The 14,707-nt window shown below is 38.6% G+C and overlaps 1 protein-coding gene across 2 annotated transcripts in view; it reads right to left on the reverse strand.

The window, feature by feature from the left end:
- Positions 1-277: 277 nt before the first annotated feature.
- The window catches only part of SECISBP2L (SECIS binding protein 2 like), a 61,557-nt gene continuing 47,127 nt past the window's right edge, over positions 278-14,707 (reverse strand). For both annotated transcript variants that reach the window (XM_083183943.1, XM_083183942.1), the window contains 6 exons: positions 14,011-14,143; positions 13,046-13,196; positions 11,463-11,683; positions 7,970-8,124; positions 6,786-7,005; positions 278-4,012 (listed from right to left, as the gene is read on the reverse strand). In XM_083183943.1, the coding sequence (XP_083040069.1) occupies positions 3,435-4,012; positions 6,786-7,005; positions 7,970-8,124; positions 11,463-11,683; positions 13,046-13,196; positions 14,011-14,143 (1,458 nt within the window). In that variant the 3' untranslated portion in view covers positions 278-3,434. The remainder of the gene's footprint in view (positions 4,013-6,785; positions 7,006-7,969; positions 8,125-11,462; positions 11,684-13,045; positions 13,197-14,010; positions 14,144-14,707) is intronic.

Consider the following 14,707-nt stretch of genomic DNA (forward strand, 5'->3'; position numbering starts at 1 on the left):
AAAATCTCACCACTAGCCTACTGCTCTGGAACTCTCCTGTCCTAGAGACTGCCAAGTCAGACCAATTCCATGGTGGTAGATACTAGATCATAAACTAGAGCACCCTTCATTTGTCTAGTACAGAAAGGGAATAGCCACTTTTTTTTTTTTAAGATCACTTTAGTATAGCTTGCAGTGAGTTTTTGCTTTTGACAGTCCTGTGAACTAGGTTTAGTCCTTTACTATTCATTCATATGTTTTCCCATAAACTCAAAATAAACAGAATACACAAACCACAAAATCTACAATCATTCTTTTATTAGATAAGGAAGAAATTTCACTAGTATTTACATAGTGCAAAAAGCTGTTATTACTCAAAAATGAACAATAAAAATATAATTATCCTTCATACAGAAAACCCCTTCATTTTTTTTTTATTAGGAAATACATGTTCCTATATAAGGATGAAAAGATTTAAATATTTTGTATCCCCCCCACCCCCATATCATTAGGAGCAAGGTGATGAGAACTAGCACAAGTATACATGCCATAAAGATTTTACAAGTACTTTAGTACTTCATAAAGAATAAAGCCAGCACATTAAAAGGATGAGATGCAGATAAAATAAAGAGCAAAAAGCAAGAGAGATCACAATATAGTGTTACTCCTATAAATGCATGTTCATCTTTTACAAAGCATGCCAATAATAAATGAGCACATTATAATATAAAGGACTTGTTGGCACTACTAAATAAGTTGCATGTTTATTGTGCCTTATGTAATCCTAATTGAAGCATACGGTAAGGTATTTGTGGCTGAATTTGCCACGCCGTGTCGGAGAGGTACAATAATACTTTGCAGGATTACATTTCCGTAAACAATACCAGTAACACTTATATGATGAAGAGACTGATGTCAAGTTACTTTAATTGGATTCATCCTCAACAAGCACAATCGCTACACACGCTAAGTAACCTATGCGATGTTACACTAATTCACTGACAATTAACGTGTGAAATATTTTATACAAAATTTGATCTTAGGATTTGTCTGTTTTACCTTTGTACAAATACCTGTAACCCTTCATAGTTTTTATATTTTTATAATAACCAGCCAATGCAGCTATAACGGAAAATATGGAAGACTGACAAAACAAACATTCAGAGATCATTTAACTATATACACACAAACTATTGAAATGGATCATTTCCAATTCACTAAATTATCGAACATACCCATACAGTACTTCACAGATATAATTAAAGGAGGTTGTCGGTAAGGGTTATTTCCTACTGCATTGAGCCACAATAGCGCCCTTCTGATGCAGTACTAAATGCAGATTTCCCTTAAAAGACATTTCCACACTGTGCTTCACTGCAACCAATTGTGGAGGTCCAATATCTACAGCTGGAGTAAAAAAGGGGTCCAAGTAGAGGCATACATGTACATTAATTCATTTCTACCATTTCATTTTATATCCCCTAACTTACACTGTAAGTAGTCTTTCCCTTTTTCTGGCATAGTTGCCAAAATAAGGAGAAAATTGGTTGAAAACATTTTTCTAGCTAAAAATTGCCACCTCTTAAGATCAAAAATTTATTGAACCTGTAGAGAACAAAGGAAAAAAAAAAAAAAAACACAGAATTTTTGTTGTTGTTGAAATGTTACTTATCTGTGTTGCAGGTTCAAAATTCTATCATTTCTACAAGCAAGATGGCACTTGAAATATACAGGGTTAAGGTCTGTCATATACCACTTCTGTTTAAAAGGACCTCAAGCCTTACCTTTGCATTTTCAAGACTGTATTTCTAGTGTAGTAAGCCGTTCTAAGTCAGAAAATCTATACACAAATTGCTAAGGAAAGCTTAGAAGTGTTCCCATAGGCAACCGAAGAATGCTCACATCCTAGCACCTTACATTCATTTTTTTTATATTTAAATGCAGCCAGACATTTATGAAAGGTGTAGAAAAAAAAAATTGAGTTTTGCGGGTTTTTTGTTTTAAATGGTTTTGAAAACTGTTTGTTGAAGCTTCTATTGACTTATTATGTACATATGTTACATAATTTTAATTTGTTGGTCAATAGCCAGCATCTGACAAACATGGTTGAGAAACAAAAAAGTAATCATTCATCTTATTGGTTATTTCAAATTACACAAACCGCGTTCAAACTCAAGTTAGGTTTTGACTAAGGTACAAAAAAACACCACACCACCCAATGCTGTGCAATAGTAACTGATTACTAATGGCTAGTCTTACAGACTTTTTTCACACTGTTTGCCAATATATATATTGTGGAAATGTGCTTCATAATGGTATTTGTTAATTGTATAGCATTATATAGAAACACTTTTTGGTTGGAAAGCACGTCAGGTTAATAATTCCCATCAATTGCCTAGTTATGTTTGAAAATGATTTACCACTAGCAACAACCTAATTAGGACTAATTATGGGAGATATCATGGATACATATCATATCCACAAGATTATTTAAACATAACAACCTAAAATGCAATGCAATAATCATGACAAAGGTTAAACGGTGTCAGGACTTTTCAAAGTTGTATTAACAATAGATAGTTAACAATAAATTAGCATTCAATGGGCTCAAAAATAAGCATAATGAAATGTTTGAATGGAGACAAGTCTCTAGAGTTTTCATCTTAATGGAAATGTATGTATGTATGTATGTATGTATGTATGTATGTATGTATGTATGTATGTATATATATATATATATATATATATATATATATATATATACACACACACTATAATCTGTATTGTAAATACACCAGGCCTGCAGACTCAGATGATCCCACTGTCCCAAGTAACAAACATATGGATAGCTACACAACAATGGACAGTTAAGAACAAAGCAAAATATAGTCTCCCACTCCTTCAAATTTGACTTCATTAGTCTTCAATTAAAAACAGGAAACAGGGAGTTGTGTCGGGATTTAGATAGTTAGGTGCAGCCACAAAACCGACCTAAAGTGTAAACATTTGTATTTTAAAATGCAGAATCAATCCACAATACCTCCAATTATCACACTAGGAAGTCACTTGTAAATCACTACTTTTCTCCTAGCATATAAAAAGATACCAAAAATGTGGAAGGACCACTGGTCGTGTGGGCGAAAAAAACAACAACTTATGTTCAGTAAACTGTAAAATCACCATCAAGTGCTAAAAAAGGATACAACTGAACACTTAAAGAATATAATTTCAATGGAATTCAATATAGATTAAACATTTAAACAGTGCAAACATTGAGATGAAATAAGTATGGGAATGGCTGCAACTATCCCAATAGTTAAGGTCTGTCAGTGGACCAATTCCTGAGTTTCTGGGGCAGGGGTGTTTTTTGATTTTTGTTGTGAATATCTTTTATTTTTACTTAAAATTAGAGTTATAACTCTCTTCTAATAAAGACCTTCCATCACTCAGACATTTCAGACTAGCTTTTCTGCTGTCCGTTCCTTGCAATCAGAAACTGGTTCTACTTGTTCTGTGGATTCCAAATCATCCTCTTCACTTTGCTCAATGTTATCCTCCTCTGGGCTGTTCACAAGTTGAAGGGTTTCCATAGTTCGCTGGGTCTCTGATACCCAAGACTCTATCCTGCTCACTGATGTAGGTTCCTGGTGATACTCATCATCATCTTCCTCCTCCTCATCTTCGTCATCATCCTCTAGCATTTCTGGCACCAAAGTGCTAGTTGTACTTATGATGGAAGAATTAAGGACGTCTCTTCCGCTCCCATCCCATGACCCAGTTTCAGTACTTTGTTGTGAAGCCCATTCCAGATTGTCATCTGGCTTTAACTCATCTTTGTCAATAGGCGTTACCTTGCTGGGTTTCGGAACAGAGGTACTAACATCGAGCGTGACCAGTAGTGGTTTATGAGCACTGCTTTTATCTGACTGGGATGCGATTGTGTGCTCCGCAGCCATTGTCCTCACAGAACAGTCTTCATTTTCAGATGTTTCAACCCCATCAGATGTTTCTACCATACTTCTCCAATTTGTTTCTGTGAAAACAAATTTAAATGCACAAAACAAAATTAGCAGATGTTAATACATCAGCATTATAGAATGACAAATAAAACTTCAGTGATTATACAAACATTTGTTTTACTTTGTTTATAAAATATGACTATACATTAATATATTTAGTGCACCATACGTTTTACGTTTGCTCACAACACTGATTATGACATGTCGAACTACTGCCATATGTTAATAAATACAGAAGTAATGGAAGGCTGCATGAAAATTCAATACAAATAACATCATTATACTTTTTGGAAGATAAAATTTGAGAATTGGCTTGGCACTATCCATTTCTGGTCAAGTGAAGCTGAATTAGCACATTTCAGGTTGCATATTTTAGATCATTTTCGCTGATAGTTGTTACTGCAGATAAAGCGTGCATGCTAGGATTGGGGCAATTTTGATAGTAAGAAGTAGCTGAATATTGTGTATTACCAGCGTATGACTGTAGATGGCAGTGTAGACAAATAAGCTAAGTACTGACACCAGTAAAGTTGGGTACACACTGTACGGCAAATTTAATAAAGCTTCTAATAATAAAAAGAGGTAATGTTGCCCATAACAACCAATCAGATTTTGTCTATTTTCTAGGATACTATAAAGAAATGACAAACAGAATCTGGTTGGTTGCTATGGGTAAATTTACCTTTATTTGATTCTCGACTGACTTGCCTCTGTCAGATAGGTGCTATAAATGTGTAGTGTGAAAGCAGGACCAGGGCCTGATGGTTGGAATTTATTAAACATACCGCCCAGTTGGGTGTGGCTCACAAGCCAGCCCCAGCATAGGTATTACTCTCTACAACTAAGAGAGCGAGTACATTTTAACACTCTACACCTGAGAGATGAAGTACATTTAACTACAATGCAATGGTGTGCAGAGCAAATATGCTAGTGTAAGGACTTTAAGTGAATTTGGGTCCCTTGACGACATGCAGCAAAGCTAAATGTTTGTTAAAAATGTGAACAAAATCCCCATGCTTTCATTTGCTAGATACAGATTTTCATTATGCGGTCTTATTGTTAGCGCAGATAGCAAAAGTCTGTTTTGTATAAATATGGGGCATGAATAATGTCACGCAGCTGGTACCATGTGAAAATGGGTAAAACGAAGCTCGAGCATATTTTCTATAGCGTATGGTGACACTATATTGATCGAGGGGAGAACTGGAATGAAATGATTATTAGGTAGTGTGTAAGGTGTATATCGGACATTATTGGAATAGTTTAGGCGATATGAATCAGTCTAGTCACTAGCATTGTAGGGGAAAATCTTATAGTGTGTACTTAGCATAAGTTGTGCAAGCCTAGGACTTCTTTCCTGTGCGGAACTCCATGTTACATAAAGAAAGCTGGTTTAGCCTGCTGGCTCCTCTGCTGTGTTTCAATACAAAAGAATTTTTTTTTTGAAATGGGTAGTTTCCCTGCATACAAGATATGGATATTAAATAACGAGACTGATGTTATAATTTATGTTTAAGAACATTTTAACTCCGTTTCCCTTTTATGTACTCCTCTTCTGCATACACACACCTCTGTATTTCTTTTCCCATGCAGTGATGTACAGTAGCTCATTGTCTGACAGCTGTCTCAATATCTCAACGGTAATTATCTTTCCTTTACCTCAGTAACGGATGCAAAACAGGTTCCATAGAGTACAGAGTTGACTTTAGGGAAAATAAATGTCACATGGTGCTGGTCCCGTTCACACTACAGGGAGATGGCAGCATTGGCTCCAGGTGCTGCCTCATCCCCCTGCTCCGCGATGCCATCAGTGGGGAGCTTCACCTTACAAATGCCAGGTCGCTCCTGGGACATACCTGTGCCCAAATCCCAGGTGTGACCCAGCATTTGTGATGTGAAGGGGGTATTACCCACTATATTATTCTATATATGCGAGCACAGCACATCCTATTATGAGGGGTATTCAATGCCCCTGACAGCGAGCTACGACAGCAAGAAGTGCCGATAGCTTGTCGTGAAGTATTCAAATCCCTTCCCTTCAACTCATCGTTTCAGTCTCTCTGGTTCAATTTGGTGAGATGGAAATAGCAAGTGTGGCAATTAAAACGGCGGAACTTACTGCATTTGCGGCGCATCTTGCCGTCCTCTCACGGCAAGGATTTCTCCCTTACATTGAATACGGCGAGGAATGGCAAGGGGGTTTGGAGGTGAGGATGGCATGTTTTCATCGAGGAAAAGCCATCCTCGCCTTATAAACCCCTCACTAGCCTGCACTGAATACCGCCCCATATATACTAAATCAGAAATTGGATGGTGTTATTATTGGTCTTTATTACTAATTTGTTACATTGATACCTTTATTGGTCAGGTTTTTTTTGTATTATACTATTAAACGACCTGCTTATCTAGCACTTTTGTTTTCTGCGAGTTTCATTACACTACATCCAAAGGCATATCTATAATGGGTGAAAGGCAAGCAATGTACATGTGTCCAGGGGCGCCCACACCACACACCTTGCACCCATATATAACTACACTTACCCATCTAGAGTCTCATGGCTGTGACCAGAAATAGTCTGCCATGACCATTTTTCCAGTGACTTGTTTAGGCTTAATAGAGATGTCTCTGGGAAAAAAGTGCAGGCACCATTTTCCTGGGAGTCCTGCATATGCAGAGTCTACTCATTGTCAGACCGAAGGGGGCCTGCACATGGACCCTCTACGCTCTTAAAAATGGTCTGCGCTACATCTGTCATGTCATAGGATCTTCCAAGGGCAATTACTCACCGTAGTCCTTCTCATTGACTTCTGAAATCGGCTCAGAGATGACACTGCAGAATGAAATTGCGCTGGCTGCAGAGGGGTTGCGAGAATGACCCATGTGGTGTGAAACCTTTTTAACATTCTTCAAAGCTTCCTCAGCTTGTTCCTGCTCCATAGATGCCACCATATCTTTATATGCCTTTCTAGCTTCTTCTGTCAGTGACACCAGGTTATTAAATAAACTCTAGAAAGAAATTGGTAATATCAGTACGTAGTATATATATATGACACCAGTAAGATTGCTAGAATAGTACTTTATAGCTTAGTGCTGCAGTTGCCCTATGATGCACATTTAAAAAAATAATAATAATGGGGCTATGCAGCATGTTCAATATTTCCAGAAAAACGTTTGCGGTTTACACTAGTACAACAATTCAAATGGTATGCGGGACCTCTTGGGTACCCAAAATCAAGGTAACTCTCAGCGGGTAGAGCGACACTGCACAAACACGTTGTCCACTATGTATTTACAAGAGGCTTACACAGCACGACAGGAGGTGGGAGATGGACTTTCATGGAGACAGAGGCTGGACTTGAAGGAGGTCAAGAGATGAGGAATATATGGCAGGGAGGACAGGATTGTAGAACAAATAAAAATATATAAAAATTAGTTTAATTACCCCTTTCTCACTTAATCTATTTACTAGGACTGTAATCTCTACTCCCAAATAAAGTCGTCATATCCCTTCCGGATTCATGGAAGTATGCTGGGTGCAGACTAAACATAGCTGCACACACTCCACTCTCCAAAATTATGACCATTTTGATTTCAATCTGATAATGGTGTAGCATTATGGTTTTTTTGGAGTCAAATGATTAATAACTGTTGCACTATCAAAGTATGAGGACAATAAAATAGCAGTACTTCTATTGCCCATTCACTATTAGGATGTGTTTCTGGAAAACACACTAGCTTTACATTTAAGGGCAGGCAACCAACATATACTGGATTGATAATGACTCATATGTAATGAAACAGAAAACTTGAAGGATACTTATGACACTTATGTCCCTCGGGTGGTCAGTGGCAGTACTTCACCTCATAGAGGTGAGGAGGTGAAGTACTGCCACTGACCACCCGAGGGACCAAATTACTCCTTTGTGTGCTAAAAGATGTCATAACAGAAAATGAAAGCAATTTTTCTCACCTCGGCACCAGAGTAGCTGAAGATACCAACAACACTGACAGGAACCAGTTTGTTTACACAACGCCCAAGCGCCTTGCGTCCAAGTGCAAAAACAAAGGGAATTTCTTGCTCCCTGGCCATAGCTATAACATTATAGAGGGCCTCATCCAGTCCGCCTGTGGGAAAACACAGCAAATCAGTCTAATACAGACTCTAGTATTACTATCTAGTGAGAAAAAGAAAACCAAAATTTTTGCAGCGCTGTTAGAAATGAAACCAGTAACTAGTTGGATTGACTTCACAATTTTTATAATAAAATAATGTTAAAAAGAGTATCACAATTTAGTAGGCCTAGGGGCCACACATATAATACATAGACTAATAAAAGTGCATGGGTGAAATAAGCAGAACTCGGATAAACTGAATTACTGTCCGTTCCTATATTGCCTTGGAATAAATGATAGGACCACCTCTGTATTCAGAGTGGGTTATAGTTACTCTGAATACAGAGGTGGTCCTATCATTTATTCCAAGGCAATATAGGAACGGACAGTAATTCAGTTTATCCGAGTTCTGCTTATTTCACCCATGCACTTTTATTAGTCTATGTATTATATGTGTGGCCCCTAGGCCTACTAAATTGTGATACTCTTTTTAACATTATTTTATTATAAAAATTGTGAAGTCAATCCAACTAGTTACTGGTTTCATTTCTAACAGCGCTGCAAAAATTTTTTTTTTTTTTTTCTGTGTATATTTTCAGGTCTGACACACCTGATCTTGCTGCAGCTGCTTCGAGTTAAGCAGGTCACACCTTGCGCCCCCAGGGGACCCCCCACTTGCTCCCGTAGCAGGTAAAGGGACCCCTTTCATTCCATTACTATCTAGTGGTCTCTAATGACAGTATACCTTTTGTTTACAGTATATTTTGTCATTAAAATTGGATTAACCTTTCCCTTGTACCTATAGGTCCAGATTTCTGAGAGGCAAGCAACTACTGCATGAATGCAGCTACAACTAGATATATTTGGCTTCTATAACATGTGCCCCGGCCTGCATATGCATCTTTGCTAAAGCACGAATGATATACAGTAACGCATATCAGCCATTTCAGGGTGGCAACAGAGCAGCACCAATTTAATCGCACACATGAGACCCATCTCTAGGGAATAGGCCAAGGAGGAATATGTTTGGACCAACACATGACTTTGGCTGAGGACGCCATATTATTGACATCAGTCTGTGTGTTTTTAGTCCACTTTTTTGGGAGTCTCCACACTAGTCCCTGTACCTTTGGGTGTTTGTGACCTTTTTATGCTTTTATGGAATTTATTAAATGTGTTTACACAATGAGAGGGTTTGTTCTGCATGTGCCTATATTCTTATGCGAGGAGAAGATTCACAAGAAGGTGAAGTTGGAACGCTAAGATCCCTCTCCCTAAGCTAGTATAGTCTACTCCCATTAGTAGACCAAACGTTGGAGTACGTATATTGGATTTGTGGTTATATTCATTTTGGAAACTAAATTATGTATGTCACTATGATATCTCTGTTTCATTTCAATTTAAATGACCCCATTCATTTTTGTAACAGCAGAAAGATCAATACGCATTCAGCCCATTTTGAGCGCCATCTTTACCGGTCTGTGACCTTTTGGCATCATCTCTGGGGATTTTCAATGTATGTTTTGGACATGTAGCCAGAGCTATTCACTATTCTGAGTGGTACATACTGTATGCATCCTGTGTGCCAGATTCAGATGAATCTCCTGCACTCCCCAAGGGTTGGTGTAAGTGCCAGTGATCACTCTTGTGAAGAAAAAGTGGGATGATGCATACGTATTAGAAAAGATGAATAGTTGCTCCTACACCATGGGTGGCTGTGGAATAGCTTTGGTACAGCCTATTGATCTTCCTGATCTTTTATGGCTTCCTAGCAATTCTACTCCCCCTCAACTAGGTTCATCTACAGCAGTTAATTGTACAGTTTCAGCATGGCGAGGCTTGCTTCAGAAGACATATTCAGAAGGCCTTCTCCAGCGCTCTCCTTAAGGTGTATCGCTAGCTGCAGTTACATACATGGGTGAGCAGTGGACCCACAACATTGGGAGATAAGTTGATGGATGAAGGGGTTGTATCTTGTTTCCACCTTCAAACTCTCTATAATACTTCTAGAGAATTAAAGAAGTGTCTGCAAATTAGGCACTGGTTAAAGGCTTATTTGCCCTCTCCATTCAGGAAACCTTCTGTTCCAAAAGTTGTGGTGAATATATTTAAGTTTCTTAACTATAAGGGTGGTATGGCTATCAAGTAACAAACTAAAAAAGGCAAATTACACTGTCAATTGAAGTGGGAGGATGGTCTCTCATATTCCTTGACTGAGGAGGAGTGGGAGATCATCTTCTGCAATTATTTTACAGTATTTAGATGTATCAATCATACAGAGATGTTTTATAAACTTATACATAGATTATATCTTACTGCAGATAGACTGCATTCAGTCTCAAAACTATGCTGGAGAAACTGCGGTCAGTTGGGAGACTTATTACATATATTTTGGCATTGTCCATTACTCCAGCAGCTTTGGACTGCGGTTTTCACTCTGATTAGACAAATAGTTGGGGTTTAAGCGAGAGATGATCCGTTAGTGGCCCTTTTACATTACTACCCTGGATATATACACCTTTGGGAGAAAGGGTTGGAGATCAAATACTATCCCAAATATACATGCTATTGAAAACAAGGTACGGAAGCACTTCACATTCGAGACAGTGGACTGCAAATATTCCTCAGCCACTTCTCCACACATGAAATGGTTCCGCTGGGGTGAATATAGGGATGGGCAGGGTCAATTTTCTATTATCCCAGAACCCGTTGATCTTGCTGCACTGGAATCTCCTTAGCGGTTTAAGTGTGAAATAGTGATTGTATGTATTTACCTACCTGTGTTAACTGTGTACTAATTTAACACTTCGCAGACTATGGGGGGTATTCTGAGTGGGAGATGGCCGCCGGGCCCTATTCAATGCTGTCTTCCTTGACAGCATTGAACAGGGTAGCCTGACAGAACGAGTCCAACTTCCCAAGCAGTCGGGCTCGTTCTGCCGAGGACGGCCAGGAAGTGACAAGCTGCCAGCTGCAGCTCGCCTCTTCCCGGCCGCAACTCGCGGTCACGCCTCCTTCTTGTCCGGCTTCAGGCGGGACATTGAATCCCGCCTGCGTGTTTTCGGTCGAGCAGACCGAGTACGGGACAGGGTCGCGGCTGTCAAGCAAGCTCGACAGCTGTGACCCCCAGATTGAATGTGTTCCAATTTGTTCCTATGTGTTCCTATTTCCTTCAAAAAAAATTATTTTTCTAATTTTCAGTATTACAAACCAGGGCGAAAAAGGTATATGGATTAATTAGCACATTTTACTATTTATCCCATAAACCCTAGCAATTAAACTGGAATACAAAACGAAAAAAATAAAGAAAATATAAAAATAAAAAAAGCCCCTTGCTAAGTAGAACAAACCTTTTGACTGTATTTTCTCACAGTTTGGAGAAATAATAACACACTTTATCTTATTTAATTTCATATGCTTTGTGACTTCTCGCAGACCCATAACAAGTCTCCTCTTTAACTTGGCTTTTGTTGAGTCTTTCGTATACTCTCTCTCTTGGAAGCTGACCAGTTCTTGCAGTAACACAGTCACACATTCATCAATTTCCTTACTTAGAACTTGATTGCAATACCTTTTAAGAAGGAGGAAAGAAGCGTATACATTTAAATGTAATCTATAAACAGAAATGAATCTATATACACAGTTGTTTGCAATTATTATTCAACCCCCACAAAGTCAATAGATTTGTCTAAATCACAAATAACACACAGATTGTTCCAAACAGAAATTTTACTATTGAAAATACATTTTAATACATTATTAGTCTGCAGATTTTTCTATTTGTAGAAACGGAAATACTTCATAGAACCACAACAGCTTGGTGTTTCTTGGAGTATGTTTCTACCAGGTTTGAACTGTTTGAGAGTGATTATGCTCATTATTCCTGGCAGATTTCCACCAGCAAGCTCAGGTTGGTTGGATGACGCATGTGGACTGTCATTTTTGACTAGTGTCATACTCTCAATTGGATTTAGATCTGCACTTTGGCTCATCCACTGGAGAACAACTACCTTTTTTTTTTTTTATCGCCCCCACACCACTGATACTTTGCTCTTGTGCTTGGAATCATTGGATACACAATATATATTTGAAAAAGTAAATGAATGTATGTACATATATACATTGGGGAGAGGGATGACGACTGGGCCATAAAGGCTCATTTAGAACTGAGATTTAATATATTCAAAATTACTGAATACCACCCTAATGTATTTAACAATTTATTTTCATAACCCACAAAACAAACACAGATTGAAACAAATTACTCCACAAAAAACACATATGTACAGAATTGCCCTCATAACCTGTAGCTGCAGTTGTGCTAAAACCATCCCTTTCAGCTAGCCAAATCCAATGTGACTGCTTGCCTGGGCATCCTTTTTCACTCAAATGTGTAATGGGGAGTGCAAAACTGCACTAATTAAATTGTTATGTGACATATCTGTGTACAACTGTAATTCCTTCACTGTGGCTTATCAGGGATTTTGTTTCCCCTGCCTTAGGCAAGCAAAACCAAATCTATTAAACCAAATTATAATTATTTTTTTACATTAGATTTAATTGGATACCTCATAAAAAAGAATGGTAAAAAAAAAAAAAATTAACAAAAGTCCAGTTTTTTTTGCTCACAATGTTTCATCACACCTAGCAGGATACCCCTGTATCGAGTGCTACAATGCAGCTGCAGCTTTTTTCCATGCAGAGCTCCACTGTGCTTTATACAGATTCAGACTCAGTTGCACACAGATATACAAGTGCAATCAAAAGTTTATATTGTAAATGGTGAATCACAGGTTCTCTTTAATCAACTGTATACAGTTTCCAATGCTGGAAAAACAAAATGTATAAATATGAACACACAGTAAACTTCGCTTCTGTGGTAATTAAAAATAGAACAGTAAGCTTTTATTTTTTTAAAAATCATTGCACTTACTCTCTGAACCTCTTGCTGTGGATTTTGGTAATGGCCGATGAGGCCATTGGGCTGCCAATGCCGGAACTTGCTGGGGAGCCCTGAGATACAGGAGTCATACAATAGGGGGAGTTCTGACTTGCTGGGGATAGAGAGGTATCACTTGGTGCCTCTATTAGGAAATACAATTGAAAAAATAAAATCAGTATGGTTATTTATCGAGGTGGTTTTAAAGAAAAAACCAACATCATAACTTCACAGGTGTATCTACTGAATACTGTAGGTTTCATTTTCTATTGACAATAACATAATGCGCCTATGACAAAAGGGTAAAAAAGGCTCTACATTTCTAGAATACTTTTACAAAAATTACTGGAGAGTCCTGCACTCTCAAATTTCTAAATTATACAATTTCTTGGTAAGGCCACATAAACACCAAATATACATATACAGCTCTATCTAATGGCTCATAAACACTGGGCGACTGAGCTGAAAGTCGCTCAAAACAGCATGCGGCTTTCAACTCAAAGCTGGCCAGTATGTATGCCCCAACGATGAACAGTGAGCACTGCTGCGCACTCCTGCATCATCACTGGGAAAGCCAATCATCTGCTGGTAATACCACCAGATGAGCGGCTTTGAGGATGGCTTTGCATAGCGCTGCGCTATGCAAAGCCGTCCTCTCCCTTCCGCCGGTGCCGGGCAGGGGGAAAGCCGCTCAGTGTGTATGCACTGAACGGCTTCCCCTCCCCCCCCCCCCCCCCAGCAATGAACGCTATATCATCGCTGTCCACGCTGGGCATAGTCGCCCAGTGTGTATGGACCTTAAGAGAGATATATCTCTATATATATTTATTTTTATTATTTAACCTGTCAACCTGTCATATTCTTTACATGAAACTCGTAGTACCCAGAACTACAGAGGCTTATAACTTGGTATTCTAACATGAGACGCCACTCTACTTTTGATCTTTTGCTCATGTTACCTTCTTGTGAAGCCACCTCCTCAGACTGATCATCAGCAAAACTTAAAGGGATATCTTTTTGTTCGTCTGAACTCAGAACACTTTGGTCCACTGTTATACGTCCTTTCTTTTCTTCCCTCTCTTTTAAAATAATCTGCAAAAAGAGAGATAATCACATCATTTTCTGGTTAATATATTTGAGGTCTGTACTGGGCACCAGCGGCATGCATCACTAGATTCTTAGACCCAAATAAAAAGGACAGAAGCCTTAGTGAGAAAGCATTAACCGAAAGATGAATCCCAACTGGCTGCACCCATCATAGAATGAATATGATCTGCAAAAAGGTAACAAAGTTACGCAGAAGCAGAGAATACAGGTCTGGTGGCTAATTACAGGGAACCAGGAAGTCTGTATGGTCTTGGGGTGAGCCTAGAAAGTGTGGCACTAATGGCAGCAGTGTGATCTGAACCCATGGCTCAGAAGAGACTTGGTCCTAAATTGAGCACTTAGACCATTTGGCCATACTACCACATAGACACCACATTTACTTTACTGTGACTTGCTAACAATCTTTTAACCCAACCCAGTTATCTGTTCAGAGCAACAATCATCTATGTCTGCCAGACCAGCTAAGCATAATGTGGAATTGGGATGCAGATGTATGGCTTACATAATGCCACATATGCCCTCATCTGTACAGAAGTTGATTAACTGCAA

The sequence above is a fragment of the Crinia signifera genome, chromosome 4, assembly GCF_055691185.1.
Source record: "Crinia signifera chromosome 4, ASM5569118v1, whole genome shotgun sequence".
NCBI lineage: Eukaryota > Metazoa > Chordata > Amphibia > Anura > Myobatrachidae > Crinia > Crinia signifera.